General features: G+C 40.8%; 1 protein-coding gene across 5 annotated transcripts in view; it reads right to left on the bottom strand.

The window, feature by feature from the left end:
* Nucleotides 1-18,869, bottom strand: part of znf711 (zinc finger protein 711) — a 44,296-nt gene extending 25,427 nt beyond the window's left edge. Inside the window, exons 1-2 of one of the 5 annotated variants that reach the window (XM_048544230.2) lie at nt 18,407-18,869; nt 786-884 (exon numbers count right to left, since the gene is read on the bottom strand). In XM_048544230.2, the coding sequence (XP_048400187.1) occupies nt 786-864 (79 nt within the window). In that variant the 5' untranslated portion in view covers nt 865-884; nt 18,407-18,869. Of the gene's footprint in view, nt 1-785; nt 885-3,546; nt 3,638-17,807; nt 17,922-17,963; nt 18,113-18,406 lie in introns of those variants that run through there. The other 4 variants (XM_048544229.1, XM_048544231.2, XM_059651482.1 and 1 more) reach the window with 4 other exon arrangements.
* Nucleotides 18,870-20,149: the final 1,280 nt, after the last annotated feature.

Raw genomic sequence — 20,149 nt, 5'->3', positions numbered from 1 at the left:
AGTTCTACCAGTTATTTTTCTTCTGAGGCCAAGTTGCACGAGATGTAGAGCATACACACCTCATTTGTGCAAATGTATACACAGTAGAATAACACAGTAAAAACATCAAAAATAAATGGAACTATAGGATCAACCACTATCAGAAACTTTGAAATGTGCCTAGTCGTGATCATACATACTTGCTGATAAGCCATACAAGAGGGCTGGTTAATTCAGCAGAACAGCATAACTTAAGTCACTGACTACATAATTCGCCTCCGATTACATGACCATGCTGAATCTCTCACCTGGGTAAGTAAAATATGTAGCTGATATGCCCAAGGTGGCTGAAATTAAATTGAACATTGATCCATATTTTTCAACATATTATACTGATGAAATACCAAAATGAAGGGGAAAAACCACTTTCACTGAAATATTCAGAGCTCAAAAGATTTCAATGTATTATCAACAGAGGAGAACATTCTGCTACAACTAATGACTGATGATCATACATTTGAAAAGACTTAAGGTAAACAGAAACCTTAGTTTATAGGGTCACAAAAAGGCTCTCTTGTACCATTTACTTTGTACTAAATTTGTTAAGTTGTCAGGTTAGGATTTTCTCCAATTGCAGGTTCAAGTTGGTGGAAGAGCCCCAGATATTGTTACTTTAGAATTTTCCTTTAATTCTCTCCCTAAATAAAATGAATGATTAATATAATGAGCTTTTGTTAACAATTACTAAATTACACTATATAAACTTAACAAGGTTATTTATTTACAGTGCAGAGTTAACTACTTACCAAAGTCTTGCATGATCATAGTATGAGACACTTTGGACTCTTGTGAATGTAACTCAAGTCCTCCCCCTCCTTGATCCATAATGTAGTTTTCATCAGTATCTAAACAAGAGATGTAATAATTGTCTTGTAAACCAAGTAATCATTTTAGAAAAGTGCTTTCGTGAGCATAGAAGAGAATTCAAGTAAATAACATCTTAAGTAACAAGTAGGCATTTTTGCTCCACAGATTAGAAAACAAAAGTGATTGATTTCAAAAGAACTCCGAGCATATGCACTATTTAATTCCTAGCTCAAGTTCATAAAAGGAGGTCATTCAATATAGAGTGCCTGTCCTAGCTTTTTGATAAAGCTTTGCACTTAATCTCAACAACCTTATAAATGTTTTCCCTTTCAGTATTTCTCTCATTCTCTTTTTAATGCTACTGTTAAATCTATATCCAAACTTCGGACAAGACACTCATTTTTGCTTACACAATGTTTTCTAAATTCACCAAAATTTTACCAATAACTTCAAATCCAGGCCCACTGGTGTCAAGTTGTTTGCCACCAAAAATAGTCTATTCCTTAATCCAGTCATCAAACCTTTCATGTTTTGAACATTCTTACAAAAAGAGACCAAACACAGCATTTCCAGCAGGTCTCCACGTCTTATGACCGATGTTCTGCCCTCTGCTATGAAAATCTACAGTTTGTTTTGTAATGGTAATTCCACAGAGAATTCTCAAGTACACATAAAACTTCCAGGATTTTAACCGAACACTTTCGATTTGGGACCAAACTAAAATTCCTTACACTGAGCTAGCCTATTTCTCCACAGTCCTAAACTATCTCCTGTCTTTAGGGGCGAGCGTTTTACATATCTAGCTCCAGTCAAGTCTTCTGCAAAACCGAAATCAAAAGTGCTTTTTCAAGCTATGGGTGTTTTCAATAAACAAAAAAAATAAACCTGATGTCTAGAGCAGGACTGTTTGCTCTGTTCATTTGTAAACGCAAAAGAGCGGAGGGAGAAAAAAAGCCTATTACACTCCTGGAAGTCTGTCCCTCATGCTGTGCTCTAAACTTGAAAATAAAAACAAAATCACCACAGCAACGGAAATGTTAGAAGTTAATCATTAAACTCCTTCATAGACTAGGAAAAACCCGCCTGCTATTTCAAAATCCAAACTCTAAAATGATAAAATAAATTTCACACCCTACATCACAGAAATGAAAATATATTATCTTAACTTTTAAAAATTTAACGCAAAGCCAATTAAAACGTCAGGCAAGAAAAGACTTGCAGGCCCGTTTTCCCTGAAAAATACAACTGCAATGCTTAAAATTTCATTAACAATCACAGTAAGATGCTATGTGATCTTTGGAGAAACTAGCAACAGATTAAAAATCCACAGCCAATTTGAGGTGGGGGGGTGAAACTAAAAGATTCAGTGTTCTAATTTAATCATTACAGGGTTATACAAGCTTTGAGCATCAAGTCATTTTATAACGTGATTCCCCTTTGACAATTTGATTAATATCATTGAAAAATGTCCCACGGCAATTCAGAAGCATATGGAGACAAAAACAGATATTTAAAAGGAGGAGACATTAGAAGGGGTAGACTTTAAAAAAGGGGATTTTAAGGAAAAAAAATCAGCCTGTTTGCAGTGGGAAGGTTGGTGAGGATTATGTACAGTGGCATCTACTAGAGGATACATGGTCACCAATGATGCGACAAACTAACAGGGTGGGGATTCTCAGCGAAGATACAGGAGTGAAGGAAGTAATAGAAACGGGAGCGATAGGATTATAAGATCTGGACACAGGAATGGGAATCAGCAAAGACAAGGTGATTGTTGAGCAGGCCTAATGTGAAATAAAGAGTTTTGAATCAGCTCAAGCTATAGAAGGTGGATAAATAAAAGAGGCCTTTGATGAACTCACTGGAGTAATCAGGTCTAGTAGTGAGAAAGAAATTGGATTAAGTTTTCACAGAAAACTTGCAAGAGAGGCAGAGGCAGGTGATATTATGTAAGAGGAATTAAAAATTCGATTCAACAGGACACTTCAGTTAGGGAACATCTGATTTAGCCTGAAACAAAGGCCAAGGAAGACAACAAAACCGGGTCAAGAACAGAGAATTTGTGTATGAACGTGAAAATAATGTTTTAACTGTTCTGAAGATTGAAGTAGAGGAAACCATGATTCATGCAAGACCAGATACCTGACGCCACAGCGGCAATGGATCGGAGAGTAGTAGTGCTGGGTGTTATCAGCATTCATAATTGAAAAACAGAAAATGCTGCATATACTCATTAACAAGTTAAAGTTTCAGTTCTGCGACTTAGCCATGGGGTGAGACTCCACGTGATATTAATTTCGCTACCAAGGAACAACATCCAGCAGAGGACAGCCAACTATAGTTCTCTGGGTATATTGGTCGGTCAGTATGAACACATCAGTCACTGTTACAGCACTCTTGTTTCAATAAGATAGGGTGACATGAACAACAGCAACATCACTAACGTGACAAAACAGGAAAGGCACTGGCAGAGAACTGTGTGCTCTGTTGTGTCAAAGGTTGCAGAGAGTTCAAAGACTGTTAATGCACCATGGCCACAGTCAAAAAACTGTATGTGTGCTGTGACAGAGGTGTAAATCTTATCATAGTAATTCACACAGAGTTTGAGAAATGCAAAGCAATGGAGATGGCAATGTATTCAAGTACTTTGGAAAGTGCATGACAGACCAATGTCAAAGTCTGGTCAAAAAGGTCATTAACCTGAAACACTATTTCTCTCCACTTGACGCTGCATGATTTGGAGTACTTCCAGTGTCACTGTCAATCCATAAATTAGTCTGAACAAGAATATTTGACGCCTCTTTTTCACCTTATTAAAAAGCATTTTCAAACTTCATGCCGTCATATAAAGCACAGGATAGTCCAGCAGCAAGATATTGAATGAGTATGACTTTGTAAAGCTGCGTAGTTACAGACCAAAAAGAAAATCATTGTTTGGTTCATGAAAATAAAAGCAGTAACTAATACTTCTGCAGCAGTGCAAGAACAATAGTCTGGTCATGTAACAGAACCACAGAATTATTATGGTGTAGGAGGCCATTTAGGCCATCATGGCTACCAAATACCAAACTCCTGCCTTTTCTCCATATCCCTGCACACCTTTACTGTTTAAAATCCTATTGAAAGCTGCAATTCAACCTGCCTCCAATACCGTTCCTAACAACTTGCTATGTGTAAAAGATTTTGTCATCACTCTTGCTTCATTTGCATTTGCGATATAAATGCATTTTTATTTGTCATGTCATTCCACAACCACTAACTATACCAAAGGATTCAAAAAGGAGTGCTTATGTTCATGTGTATTATAAACTGTTTTTGATAAAAACATCTCTTATGTTTTGTGGGATGTGGGCATTGTTGGAAGACCAGCATTTTTGCCCAGCCCAACTACCTTTGAACAGAGGGTCAACCAAATTTTTAACATGTAGCTTTGCCGAAAATGAATATTAGCACCAAGTAGGATTATCTGGATTCCACATACATTCAGAAAATTATGGTTGTGTGCTTTTAATACCGTGCACAGAACACCTACTAGTCAGTAAAGAAGGAATTATTCCGTGACTTAGCAGGGATGGTGTGCAATGGGCTACAAAGTACAGGCTAATACACGGAGGACATGGGGTCAAATCGAAGCATGGCAGCTGATGCAATTTAAATTTAAAAATTAAAACCAAGGCTAACTGCAGTCATGGTGATCAGATTATAATTGAATTAAATGGGTTTTTTTCCAAATCAATGTCCTTTAGCAAAGGAAATCTGTCATCCTTATGCCATCACGATTCCAGATCCACAGCAACGTGATCCACTCTCAACTGCCCTCTGGCATAGTAAGCCAAATGCTGACATTTGTTGGTATCCTACAGCCCTGGAAAGAGGAAAGATGTGTTAGTCTAATATTATAAATTGCTGACAAAAAAAAAGGAAGCTTAAACTGCAGAGGTAGCAGGAACTGCAGATGCTGGAGAATCTGAGATAACAAGGTGTAGAGCTGGATGAACACAGCAGGCCAAGCAGCATCAGAGGAGCAGGAAGGCTGACAGTTCGGGCCTAGACCCTTTTTCAGAAAATTCGGAAAGGGTCCAGGCCTGAAACATCAGCCTTCCTGGTCCTCTGATGCTGCTTGGCCTGCTGTGTTCATCCAGCTCTACACTTTGCTTTCTCAAGTTCAAACTGCATGCTGTTGCAATTCCAACTTGGTTTTTGAAGAGAATCTAGGTTAAATGGCAAGTGTAATACCTGTGTATAAAACTGCTAACCTACTTGCTGAAGCAGAAAACAATATGTCCTTCTTCATAAAGGCATTGTTTGGGGAAATGCATTGTTTAAGAAACAGAATAGATCCTTAGGGACCAACCTAACCTGGGTGCAGTGCAAACAAGTGGAGAAAACTTTTGAGGGATAGTAATTTGTATTTTCCTAGATGATGATTTATAATTGGGGCAATTGGATTGGATTTGTTCAGCAAAGCTCTATCAAACTCAACTAACTGACTTTTTGAAACAGTAACACAACATTTTGATGACAGCACCTGATTATTTCTTAATTCATTCAGGGAATGCTGGCTTTACCAGCTGGCAACATTCACTGCTCATCATTAGCTGTTCTTCAGAAGATGGTGATGAGCCACCTTCTTTAACTGATGCAGTCCACAATGCTACTGGGGACGGAGTTCCAGGATTTGGAGCCAACAGCAAAGAAACAGCAATATATTTCCAAGTCATCATGGCAGGAGATTTGGAAGAAAGCTGTAGCATTCCCGCATATTTGCTGCCCTTGAGTTTCTAAACAGTGTTAATTGTAGATTTGGAAGATGTTGTCTCAGAAACCTCGATGAATTTCTGCATTTTTGTAAGTGGTACACACTTGCTACTGTGAATATGGTGCTAATAAAGCTGGCTGGTTTATCTTGAATGGTGTCAAGCTTCCGGAGGGCAGTTGGACAGGCAGGAATGAGGTAAGTGGGGTGTATTCCAAAACACTTCTAACATGTGCCTGGGGATGTAGCACAGACATTCCAAAGTCAGGAGAGCTGCACACTGCACAATTCCTAAACTCTGACTAGCTCTTGTATCCATAATACTTATATGTCTAGACCAGTTCAGTTTACAGGCAATGATAACCTCCAGGATGTTGATAATGGAGAATTCAGCAAAAGAAATGTCATTAAATGTCAAGGGATAATAGCTAGATTCTCTTTTGTTGGAAATGATCATTGCGTGGAAATTGTGTGGCACAAATGCTACTAGCCATTTGAAAGGCCTAATCTGGATACTGCCCAGATCTTGTTGCACGCAGACATGGACTGCTTCAGAAAGAGAAATGGTGAATGATGTCGTAAACATGCAATGAACATCTCCACTTATTTTGTAATGGAAGGCAGGACATTGACGAAGCAGCTGAAGATTATTGTGCTTAGGAGAATACTTCAGCATTTCCTGTAGAGACGTCATGGAGTGCTTTAACAATCACAACCAGCTTCCATTTTGCTAAGTATGACTCCAACCAATGAAGAGATTTTTCTCCAATTCCCATTGGCTCTAATTTTGATGGCACTCCTTGATGCTGCATTTGTTCAAATGTAGCCTTGACATCCAAAGCAGTCATTCACACTTCCTCTCTACTCCTTGGCCCTAGGAGGATCCAAACTGACTGGCCATTACAGCTTATTGCTAAACAACTGCTGCTTTATCACATTGTAGATAACTCTTGCCAGCACTCCTCTGATGATGGGAGGTAATTAGTCAATTAAGACTTCTTCTGCTTTTCATTTATAGGGCATATCAGAGCACAGCAATTTTCCATAGTCAGTTAGATACTAGTGTCATAACTGTACTAGATTGGCTTCACTAGGGTACAGCAAGTTCTAGAGCATTGGCTTTCAGTAATATCGTGGGAACAATGTCAGGGCCCACAGCCTTTCAGTATCAAGAGTTTTCTGCTATTTCTTGATGTAATGAGGAGTGAATTAAGTTGGTTCAAGTGTGATCTTAGTGATGCTGACTATGTTAAAAGGAGACTAAGACCAATACCGACATTGGTCTTCCACTCACCACTTCAGGCTGAAGACTGTTGCAAATCCTTTAACCTTATTTTTTACACTGATGTGCTGGGCTTTCCAATTGATGATATTGATAGTGCCGCCTCCATCACCATTCATGACAGATGTGGCAGGACTGAGGAAGTTACATCGGATCTGTTGGTTACAGAATCACTTAGGCTGATCGTTCATTTTCTACTCATGCTGCTTGGTGTACAAAGTAGTGTTGTAGCTTCACCAAGTAGACACTTCATTTTAAAGGTATCAGAGATAGTAGGAACTGCAGATGCTGGAGAATCTGAGATGATAAAGGTTTAGAGCAGGACAAACACAGCAGGCCAAGTGGCATCAGAGCAGCAGGAAAGCTGATGTTTCAGGTCTAGGCTCTTCTTCATTTCTGGTACTACTGGCATGCCCTTCCACACACTTCATTGAACCAGGGCTGCATCCTGGTAGGGGATATGTTTCGTCACCATGAGATGTAGATTGTATCATATAGTCAAATCATCCAACATGGAAACACTACCTTTGTTCCAACCAGCCTACACTAACCAAACTAAACTATTCCCACCTACCTGCGCTTGGCCCATATCCTTCCAAACATTTCCTATTCATTGAAATATGGGTAAACTCAATGTGAACATGGGTCAGCATTTCCATGAAAGACTGTGCAGTGGTCACTACTACTGATAGTAAAAGGCAGGTATATCAGCAGCAGGCAAGTTGGTGAGGATGGGATGAGGTATTTTTCCTGGTTGTTGCACCTTCCACTGACCCAGTATAACATATGCCCCATAGGTCTTGACTAGTTTAGTTAGTAATGATGCTGCTGAATGATTGACACTGAAGAATAAATTCTGAGCCCCTGCCACACTCCAGGCTTCCTTTCGGTGTGTACGTATTGCGTGCATTTTGAATATGGGTCCCCAGAACTGGGTATCTGGATTAGTAGTCCAGCAACAATACCACTACGCCATTACTTCTCAACAGGGAAATTAGTAAGGCTGTGACATAACCTCATAATAGACTGAACAGCAAATTAAAACTTTGTATGATTGATGGGAAAATGGCAAGTTGGAATGAAAACTAGTGCAGTGACAAAAACCTAAATGTTGGTTTTAGTGGCGAGAAGGTTGTTTCAGGGAGCACTGCAGGACTCAATACAAGGTCCCTTGCTTTCCATGGCACATATGGATGCTTTAGGACTAAGGGAACATGATTAAGAGGTTTGTAGATTATGCTGATTCTGGAACTGAAAATTTCACTAGGGCCTTGACATAGTTTGAACCAAAATATGCGCTACTTAAAAAACGCACAACACAATTAATTTTCATCCTCTCTTGTGAAATCGTAATGATCAATTCACAATAGTCACATGACAACTAGGATCCTTCAATTGCCGGGGCACTCAAGAGTGTGTGCATACAAGGTATGAAGGGAATTGCACTTTTCACCATGTTCCTGATGGAAAAAGATTATGTGGAATATACTTGATGACCTACGTCACCTGACAGCCAAGTGGAAAATGCATAAGTAATTCTCACAAAGAATTATGAACAAGCAGGCACTTTTGTTGTGGAGAGACTGAGCCACAACTGTTAAAAGAAAATTAATGAAATATTAATCACTGAATTGACTGAAGATGTTGTAGGTGGATTCAATCAGACATGAACCAGAATGAAAAACATTAAGTATTATGGACTTAATACTGAAAATCAGAGAGCAAAAAAGCTAGGAAAAACACCAGAGTTTTGTTGAAAGGTTATCAACTTGAAAACACAGCTTTCTCTCACTCTCTCTTCCCCGCACCCAACACCCACACCCACTGCACAGATGTTGCCTAACCAGTTGAGTGCTTCCAGCTTTGTTTTTCCTGTTACCTATACCATACACAAATCTTGGATTACTGGAGGAAAACTCCTTACATCAGTAGCACAGCAAAAGCTTCTAAGAACTAAATATGATAAGCAGGCAAAGACAAAACAAAAATCATTACATTGAAAAGGAAGATCTTAGTAAAGACAAAGGGGAGAGGTACAGAAGGTGCCTTAAATAAAGAAGTCAATGCACCGATAGATGGTACAACAACCTAAACATTAAAACACTAATAATTAAAAGTAAATTGAAGGGAAAGAAAATGTATTAAGCAGATTTTGTAAAGTGGTAGATAAACAATGTTACAAGTGACTCTATGAAGCCAGTACCTTTCAAAATCAGTGAAGTAGCTAACATTTTTCACCTGATAACAATGACATGATGGACTGCTTCGTTAAATCTGCCATGTTAAAAGAGACAATAAAACGAGCATAGACTTTTTGCATTTAAACAACAAAATTCATATTCCAAGTATCAGGCTGTTATACATAGGTAGTATCATCACAGGAGACCTACGTATTTGTGAATTACAGGCAAGTAGTATGTCAACATAGCAAAAAATGAAATGTACCTTCAATCATGGATTATCACATCTCTATCAAACAAGTATTAAGTGTTCAATATCTATCACTTAAGTGCCATTCTCTCAGGAGTGTTCAAAGTTATCAGAGCTAATATTTTAGATTCTCAAATCTAGCAGAACGATGTACACCTATGTCTGTTAGGAGCACCTTATCACATTTCTTGCAATGTCTCAAAGTGCATCTTATCAAATTACTTCCAAGTTGCATGGTTAATATTACATCAGCAAGGTGGAAGCATTCATTCCACATTATGACTCTGCAAGCAGCACAAAGAAGGCAGTCTTGCAAATGTGAGTTATTATAAAATTGGTGTGTTTTAGAACTAGATTTGAGTAAAACAAAATGAAACAGGGAATTACAGAATCCGTTTCAAATTTTACCTGACAAGACTAGATTACACTTGCTCAGCAGTTAAAGGTTAAGGACAGCATGCAGGTCGAAACAAAACTAGTTTCAGCTGAAGGGACGGATCTCCAGGGTAAGCCAAACCATGAAAGTTGGTTTGGGGATTAAACATTAGCTCCTTGCTTTTTACCCAGCTAGAAAAGGAAACAGTATCAGTTAAACTTAAAAAAAACCCTGCAGAGAGCTGCAACACAACAGGAATTGAGGGTACTTGAAGACAAAACACAGCTGCACTAGGTAACTGAAGGTTAACGGAATGTTGACCTTTATCTCAGGGTGGTGGAGTACAAACATAGGGAAGTCTGACTGCAACTTTACAAGGTGCTGGCGAGACCACATCTGTAGTAATGAGTGCAGTTTTGATCCCCTCACTTAAGAGGAGATATCATTGATTTGAAAGCACTTCAGAGAAGGTTTGCTAGGGTGATCCCCAGCACAGAGGGATTATCTTAAGAGCAAAAGTTGAACAGATTGGTCCTCTACTCAGTACAGTATAGAAGAGAAAGCTCATTGAAGCACAAAGGGTTATTTAAAAAAAAGGCTTGACAGGGTAAATGCTGAGAGACTGTTTATCCTCATGGGAGAGTCGACAACCAGACGATATAGTCTCAGATTGGAAAGCCATGATGGAGCTGCCGGTGTTGGACTGGGGTGGACAAAGTCAGAAGTCACATGACACCAGGTTGTAGCCCACCAGGTTTATTTGAAGTCACAAATTTTTGGAGTGCAACTCCTTCGTCAGTTTGTGTGTTACAGTAAAAAAAGGTCTTAAAACATGAAATCTTAAAAATATAAACCACCAGACTAACCCAGCAAATGCAACAAATAGTATTATCATTTTGAGTCACAGTCATAGAATTGTATATCATGGAAACAGACCCTTTGGTCCAACTCATTCATGCTGACCAGTTATCCTAAATCAATCACTCTAGCCCCATTTGACAGCATTTTGCCCGAATCCTTCTAAACCCTTTGCATTCATATACATATCCAGAAGCCTTTTAAATGTTTTCATTGTACCAGCCTCCACCACGTCTTCTGGCGGCTCGTTCCATACACACACCACCCCCTGTAGGAAATAATTGCCCTTTAGGAACCTTGTAAATCTTTCTCCTCTCACCTTAAACCTATGCCCTCTAGTTTTGGACTCCTCCACCCCAGGAAAAAGACCATGGCTATTCACCCTATACGTGCCCCTCATGATTTTATAAACCTCCAAGGGTCATTCTTCAGCCTCAATGACCCAGGGAAAATAGCCCCAGCCTATTCAAACCCTCCAACACTGGCAATGTCCTCAAATCTTTTCTGAAACCTTTCAAATTTCACATCCTTCCTGTTGCATGGAAACCAGAATTGCACACAGTATTCCAAAAGTGGCCTGACCAATGTCCTGTATAGAAACAGTATAACCTCCCAACTCCTATACTCAATGAAATGACCAATTAAGGCAAGCATATTAAATGCCTTCTTCACTATCCTATCTACACGCAACTCCATTTTCAAGGAACTATGAACTTGCACTCCAAGGTCTCTTTTTTTTCCAGCAACACTCCCCAGGATCTTACCATTAAGTGTACAAGTCCTAACCTAATTTAAATGCAACACGTCACATTTATCTAAATTAAACTCCATCTGCCACTCCTCAGCCCACTAGCCCATCTGATAAGATTCCTTCTTTACTGCCCACTACAACCTCCAACTTTAGTGTCACCTGCAAATTTACTAAGCATACTTCCTATGTTCACATCCAAATCATTTACATAAAATGCCAAAAAGCAGTGAACCCAGCACCTATCCTTGTGGGACATCGCTGATCACAGGTCTCCAGCCTGAAAAGCAACCCTTCACAACAACCCTCTGCCTTCTACCTTTGTGCCAGTTCTGTATTCAGTGGCTAGTTCTCTCTGCATTCCACGTGATCTAACCAGTCTACCACAAGGAACCTTGTCAAGTGCCTTACGGAAGTCCGTGTAGATCATGTCCATCACCCTGCCCTCATCAATCCTTTCTTACATCTTCAAAAAAGTCAATCGTTAGCGAGACACGATTTTCCCATGCACAGAGCCATGTTGACTTTCCTTCATCACAACTTACCTTTTCAAATGCATGTAAATCCTGTCCCTCAGGATTTCCCCCAACTTTTTGCTCACCACCTATGACAGGCTCACTGGTCTACAGCTCCCTGGCTTTTCCTTGCCACCTTTCTTAAATAGAGGCACCATGTTATTTGACCTCCAGGCTTCCAGCATTTCATTTGCGGCTATCGATGAGTATCTCAGCAAGGGGCCCTGCGATCAATTCCCTAGCTTCCCACAGAGTTTAAGGTAGACATGATCAGGTCCCAGGGATTTATCCACCTTTACGCATTTTAAAATGTCCAGCACCACATCCTCTGTAATGCATTTTTCAAGATGTCACTATTTATTTTCACGTGTGCCCTATCCTCCACATCCTCCTCCACAGTAAACACTGGCGCAAAATTCTCATTCAGTAAGACTTCTTCAGAACTCACTTGTGTTCCAACCTACTGAGGTAGCATACCATTATTCTTAAAGTTGTACCAAATGTCAAAGCTTTTGTTTTACAAGTACACACCGTACCCTGAGTTTTAGTCCAAGGCTGATAGAAAGCTTGAACCAGATTCCTGTACTGAACTAAAATTATTATAAGCAATTAGACAATAGCTACATGTAAACAGGTATAAACTATTAGCAAATAACCACGACTAATCCCCTCATACCCCTATTTACACATATACACAGACAAATATGGAAAGATAGATGAATGGTAGAGGCAGAAAAGTCAATTTGTTGGTCTTTGCTTACCAATTCCAATCTTGAGATGATCTTTCTTTGACTAGCCAAGGCCTTGGTGTTCAGTTCTCTTTCTCAGGAAGCTTCTGCTTTCTTAGAAATGCAGACTGACTGACATGGAAAATATTTCTGATTCGTCAATTCAACAAGTCACCGCTGGCAGCAACTACTGCACATAAGTCATTTTTTGAAACTGCAGAAAACAAGCAGTTTCTGCTGGCAAGGTCAACTGCACACATTTTTGTGCGTCACTCTCTCTCTGTAAACTTGTTTCTCGTTCCAACCTGGTCAGTTAGCTGAGAACCAAATCAACTCCACTTCAAAGCAACTCCTGGGCTCCCAGCTATCTGCACATTGCAGGATCACATAGCTACAAAATTGGAGCTCAGAACAGCTATCAAATTTCTTGCTGTGAAATTGTGCAGCCATCCTGGTAAATCTACTTCTTTGAAAAAGCAGTTTGGTCTTTTTTTTAAAAATACACAAAAGTAAAAAGACAGTCCTTAAAACTGAAGTGTACGATCTTGTTATCTGGTCCTTTCAGTTATTCATTGTAAGTTCAAATTAAGTGTCAAATATTCCCTCACAAGATCATAACAATAATTAGTCTGTTTTATTAATACCAGCTGAGTGAGTAATAATGCACAAAAAGACTAGAAGAATGTGTTTCCTTTTTTGAATCATGCCAGGGAACCTACGCAAACAGAGAAGGGAAAATCAATCTTCCTCTCAATCCTAGTTATCAAACGAGTGGGTGGCAATAGACAGAAAATTCAGCAGAAATGGCATTTTGCTTGTACAAAGTTTCAAGTTTTGAATACCTCCCAATAACGATCCAAGACTGAAATACATGGTGATCAGCTACAGGTTTTCTAAGATTGATAACTTTATAGTTGCCTAACAAAATTGCAGCATAAGTTTAATAGAATGGAACTTCCGATGTATCAGAAGGGACACACAAGAAAACTTTTTTCAATAGCATTTATTAACAAAGAGGGAGTATTTTGTCTCAAAACTTTTCCTTAATTATAGGCTCAAAATACATACTAACTTTAACTTATGTAACTTCACCTGCTTTCAGTGAAATGCTCTCCTGCTGATGGTATGGGTCTAAATTTTTTCTCCCCGCTCATGGGACGTGGACATAGCATCCCTTATTGCTCTGGAGAAGGTGGGGAGCTGGTTTCTTGAAATACAGCAGTCCTGGAGGTGCAGGTACATCCACAGTGATCTTAGAAGAAAGTTCCAGGATTTTGACCCAATGACAATGAAGGAACAAGTCATGTTCCAAGTTAGGATGTTGTTTGGCTTAAAGGAGAAATTGCAGCCGATAGTGTTTCATGCATCTGCTGCCCTTATCCTTCTACTGGTAGATGTTACTTGTTTCAAAGATGCTGTGCAAAATGTTGAATGATACATTGAACAAGGTCCTGACATCTCACTCGGACTGATGCAAGAGATCCTATGACAAAGTTCTGAAGAAACAACACATCTATACCACAAGCAGCAGAACCGAAACAGATCTCTTGGGCATTATCCTACTGCTGGTCATACAAACTTGCTGTGGACAAATATCCAACACATTTAAAAAGTAGTTTAATAACTATATTTACCACTAATTTACACCCACAGCTTTAAAATTTGACAGTAACATTTTAAGGGGGTTGATTATGGTGCATAGATTAAAAATATTTATGGTTTGTTTTAAAAGTCACAAAAACACAATAATGTCTAAACCTGTTTCAGCTCAATCTGAAGAACAGAAGTGGTTTAAAAGAATTGCTTCTCTACACCAAAAGTTTTCATAGTGTACAGAAATCTACAGCTTTATATTATCTAAAATCTTTCATTGTACACTGCTATTTTGTGTAATTTGAAAAACTTAAAACTTGTGCACTCCCATCCAAGATGCACTCCTCATGACTTTCAAAGTGAAAGTCAACGCTTGAAAGTCAAGAGAAATGAAAGATAAATCTGCTCCAGGAAGTGGATATGGGAAAGCAATGACAATAAAGTGCTGTTATTTCCAGCTAGCCTATCAGAGCCAAACATGGGCATTTTTCTTAAAAATAACAATTGGCACCATAATTCACAGGAAATTCAAAATTTTGCTGTCTTTTAAACAGATCCCATTTTTACATTGTGCAAGTGATTGAATACTGTAATTGAGAATTAATTTGTTTTTAATTAGCATTTTTACCTAACAGTTTTCTATACAAGCAAGCTGAAGCAACCTAACTACTGTTACAGTGAAAAGAAAATATACAGATGGTGGCAAAACTGAGCAGACTTTCATCATCCGACCAGAGAAGGTAGGCTTGTGGTAGACAGTAGTAGAGAATATTTATAACTATATCTATAGGGCGGCACGGTGGCTCAGTGGTTAGCACTGCAGCCTCACAGCACGAGGGACCCGAGTTCGATTCCAGCCTCGGGCATTGTCTGTGCGGAGTTTGCACACTACCCCCCCACCACCCCCCCCTCCCGTGTCTGCGTGGGTTTCTTCCGGGTGCTCCGGTTACCTCCCACAGTCCAAAGACGTGCAGGTTAGGTGGATCGGTCATACTAAACTGCCCATAGCGTTCAGGGGTGTGTGGGTTATAGGGGGATGGGTCTGGGTGGGATGCTTCAAGAGGCGGTGTGGACTTGTCGGGCCGAGGGGCCTGTTTCCACACCGTAGGGAATCTAATCTAATTTAATCACATCTGAATCCCTACACAGTGTGGAAACAGGCCCTTCAGCCCAACAAGTCGACACCGACCCTGAGAGCATCCCACCCAGACCCATCCCCCTATAACCCACCTAATCTACACATCCCAGAACGTTAAGAGCAATTTAGCATGGCCAATCCACCTAGCCTGCACATCTTTGAACCGCGTGAGGTAACTGGAGCACCCGGAGGAAACCCACACAGACACAGGGATAATGTGCAAACTCCACACAGACAGTTGCCCGTGGCAGGAATCAAACCCAGGTCCCTGGTGCCGAGAGGCAGCAGTGCTGACCACTGAGTCACCATGCCGCCCTATTTTAAATTTTCTCTTTTAAACTTACCCCCTTTTACCTTCAATCTATGTTCCCTAGTAACTAACATCTCTTCCCTGGAGAAAGACTCCAGCTATCCATTCTACTCATGCCTGTCATAATTTTATCAGGTCACCCCTCAGCTTTCGATGTTCAAGTGAAAACAAACCAAGTAGTCCACTGTCTCCTCATAGCTAATAACCTCCAAATTAGACAACATCCTGATAAATTGTTTCTGTACCTTGTCCTACATCTTTACATCCTTTTGGTAGTGTGGCTACCAGAACTGTATACAATATTCTAAACGTGTCCCAACTAAAATTCTATACAGCTGTAACATGACTTGCCAATTTTTTTTGAACACAGTGCCCCAACCAATAAAGGCAAGCATGCCAAATGCCTTTTTGACCATCTTATCCACTTGTGATACCACTTTCAGGGAGCTGTGGATTTGTATGCCAAGAGCCCTCTGTACGGTAATCCTCCTATTCAACTTTCTGAAATACCTATATCAAGGGCAGATCCTTTCTATGTCTACGATGTTACTTCTATCCAACTCAATGCATCAACATTCTTGTAACTGTGCAATTTAAAATAAATAGTGTTCATCCAGAAAATGAATCTTCATTTTCTATTACATGCATAAACTGAAAATCTATCATAAATGGAACATGTGCAAAGCCTGAGGGCATTCCTGTAAAGAAAGTAATTTTAATCCTTGAAATGATCAACAATTCATGAGATGGTATACTGCATAGGTCTGTGGTTTGACCACATGTAAACTTGCTGTGCAAATCCCCTTAAAATGCAACAATGATAGCATCCAGTTCTTGAATTCCTGGGAACAGTATAGATGTCATTTAGTAGTTTCCTGGACTAGTTCTAAGTTTCCGAGTCAAAGCATGGGGACTATTCTGTCAAGCAGTTTTTTTTAAAAAAGTGATATCTGGCTGACTTGCATATTTTAAATTTTATTCTATCTTGGGGTATTTTAAAGAAAATAGTGGATAAGCTCCAACGAGTAACGTCCATTGAACCTAATCACTGGAGGAATTCATGTTAGTGCTTCTACACGCCAACTTGGTACACATTTTATTTCATGTGCGCACCACTAAGATCTGTTGTATTCCAGCAATTCCAAACTAAACGGGAACCTCAAAAGCACCGCATTTAACAAATACAACACAAAGTCACATCAACTCAACACAAACATTGGCATTTCATGGAAAACGTCCAGAATACGTTCATCAATCTCTTGACAGGATACAGCTAAATCGACAAAATGTAATTCTTAAATGCTCCAGCAAGATTAAGTATTCAGAATACGGCCCCATTTAAGTTTTCATTTTAAAGCGTATGAAGGGATAACCACTTGTTACTCCCTCATATTTTTCCACAGGCACCGAGGCTTTAAGAGAGAGAAAAAAAATACACAGGGAGCCACACGAGATCACGCTAGAAGCGCGCAAAACGTCAGTTTTTGTCATCCTGACATAGAAGGTGGGTGGAGATTACGAAAAAAAGGGGGACGGGACAAAATTAAGATAAAACACACTGTACGATTAACGAATTTGGTAATTTCATACTTTGCGAAATACTCTGTCCTAACTGATCACATTTCGTTCTACACCATGCGTTTAAACCATCATTTTTTAAAAAAGCACATTTCATAAAGTGAATCCAGCTAAAGCAGGACACGCAGACATTACAATAGGCTCAGTCAACATACAGTGTGGAGCTGGAGCAACACCGCAGCTTCAGAGGAGTAGGAAAGTCGACGTTTCAGGTCGGGTTACAACAGGCTCAACAATTAACAACCGCTCCACTGAAAACTGCTAGCAGTCTCAAATTTTAAGGGACAAACGAACAGAGCGTCACCTGAGGAGTGAGAGCAGTTGGGTTTCGTTGCAAAAAGCTGGAAACCATCTGAAATAAAAGCGTGCACATTCACGCAGAGAGCTATGAAGGGTCTAGGCCCGAAACGTCAGCTTTTGTGCTGCTTGGCCTGCTGTGTTCATCCAGCTTCACACTTTATTAGCTTATACCACTGACCCGGTTCTTTTTGGGGGCGGGGGCGGCGGAAAGAGGACGTTTCCTCAGCTAGAGAACTTTAGAGACAGGCAAGGGAGGTGAATGATGGCCGCTCCCCTTTCTCTCCCCAACACCCCCCGCCATCCCCAACACCTCCACCTCACTGCCCTGACATCCGCCGACATGATGTACCTCCGCCATGTTATGCTCCTTGTCCCCGACGCCCATGCTCGCTGTCCCGGGGAAGATTCCCAGGCCAGAGCCGGAGCCTCCCACCGAGCTCGGGACAGTTCGCCCGCCCCCGTTCGCTATAAAAACAGAGGTCGCGCACACAATAATCAAACTCACCGCAGTCTCTCTGTCCCTCCCGCTTTCACAGTCTTGGCGTTTGCCGCCCTCTCTATTTCTTTTTTCCTCTCTTCCCCACCCCACCACCCCTTTCTGATCGCTTTCTTCGGCCCGTCGAGATTTTATGTCGAATGGTGGTGGGTTTTCCCGTTTCCCCCCACCCACCCACCTCCAGTGCGGGGTTTGAGTTGGAAGGAGGCAGGGGTAGTGTGTGGTAAGGCGACGGTGGAAAAGCAAGGCCGCGGCCTAGGTGCGGCCTTCACCTCCGGCCTAACAGCCTCGGCGTTCAGGCGACGCGCCCCCGGGATTCCGCCCCCTCCTTTTTTTCCCCCTCTTCTCTCTCTTTCTCTCTCTGGGTTGGTGGATATTTGGGGCGGGAGGCCTAGCCTCCTCCTCCTACTACAACTACTACTACCCCTCCCCGCTGTCTGGGGAAAGCCTACCCCGCTCGCTTTGTGCGGTTGCAGTCGCCGCCACCCTGCTGTACTCTTTCGCTGGCTCTGGCTCCGGATCCGGCCCCGGCCCCGCCAATTAGGCTTCGGGCGGGCGGCGGCTGCGGGCTGAGTGCGCGCCGGCTTCTCCGGCTTACGTCAGAGGGAGGCGAAGCGAGGCGAGGCAAGGCAGGCCGGAGGGCAGCGGGGGCCGGGAGTAAGAGCGAGCCGAGCAAATAGACCCGCTGACTGTTTCGAATAAAATGATAACGTCGAGGGGGGGGGAAGAGAGAGAGAGAGAGAAAGAAAAGAGCAATTCTCACTGAACAGTGCCCAAACTGTGAGCCTTTACTTTAATACAACTTATGGGCGGGTTAAACGCTGCAGGCCTGTTGACTTTCGCCTTTTATTTCTGTTGTCTTGCTATTTTGATTGCGGCTTATTTGCGATTCCTGTCGAATTATTAACAGGCCCGTTTAAGATTAAACGAGCTCATCCTCGCAAATGAGGAGGAAAACGGTCAACTTTGTGTCTCATCTCTACTCTTCCCTTCCCCATCCCCACAGCCCCAGAATATTATTGACATGACCGAATAGTAGTAACCCTAGGCCAGATCCCCCTCACTTATCATCAACACATAAACTGCAATATCACCATCCTGCGAGAAGGATTCTAGAAATAAGACCTGAAACAGCATTAGTCTTATCAGCACAATGGCTGTTGTTAAAACTACAGACCTGAGACTCCACTATTCGTGCACTTAAAAGAAAGTTGAAAGAAACTTTCAGCTTGTTGTAAAATTTGCTTACCTTAGGTTTACTTGCGACCACAAGTGAACAAAAGTAGCTGACATTAAAAAAAGATTTTTTAAATGCTTGGTATGAGCAATTCTGTCATTAGGTAGTTTGTCACAATTTTTAAATTTTGATATACATTTGTTGATATAATTTTGTCTGTTTTCTGATGACAGGTACCCAATGGGAGGGTGGAGGGAGGAAAGGGGATTCTGTGTTATAGGGAGTATGGGTAAACCCCTCTATTCGACTTAAAACATTGAAGATTTTAACATGGTCAACTGTCAGCATCGAATTGGTGATTTATTATACACAGCACTGATATTCAGTTTCATTGCTGAACTGAATGTCAGGTATTACACTGAAGGTCTGTCCAATACTGGCTGATCAGTACCATCATCCAGTTGAAATTGCGCTGTTTTGTTCGAATATAGGCAGGTAGTTTTCTTGGAATATAATCCCAGTTTTTTTGAAAGTCTGGTCCAAGATTACTATTAGGTCTGAATTTTTTTGAGCAATTGAGTAGTTTTTGAAATAATTCTGTCCAGAAATTTCATAATGAGCTGTTGAACTGGCAGAAAGGGAGAAAAGAGAACCAATATGTTATGGTATGATATCAATAACTCAATTTAGAACAGTCGGTAGATTTTCTACTGCATTAAGAAGTGGTTAAACATAATTACTGGGGAATAAACTCATTGGTCCTAGTGTTATCCCTCGGAAACATATTGCCATTCCCACCAGTGCTACTGGGTCAAAATCCTGGAATTACTTCCCCAACAGCACTGTGGGTGTATCTACACCGGATGGACAGGCAGCAGTCATTCAAAAAAAAAAGAGTTCACCACCTTCTCATTGAATGGCCAATGAATGCTGGTACAACGAGCAAATCCTGCATCCCCTGAATGAATTTTAAAAAAGCTTGGCGGTTGCAGCTTTGACATGGTTTTGTATCTTACCA

The sequence above is a fragment of the Stegostoma tigrinum genome, chromosome 15 (assembly GCF_030684315.1).
Source record: "Stegostoma tigrinum isolate sSteTig4 chromosome 15, sSteTig4.hap1, whole genome shotgun sequence".
NCBI lineage: Eukaryota > Metazoa > Chordata > Chondrichthyes > Orectolobiformes > Stegostomatidae > Stegostoma > Stegostoma tigrinum.
Note: the sequence above shows the minus strand (reverse complement) of the source record. Positions and strands in the feature narration are given on the sequence as shown.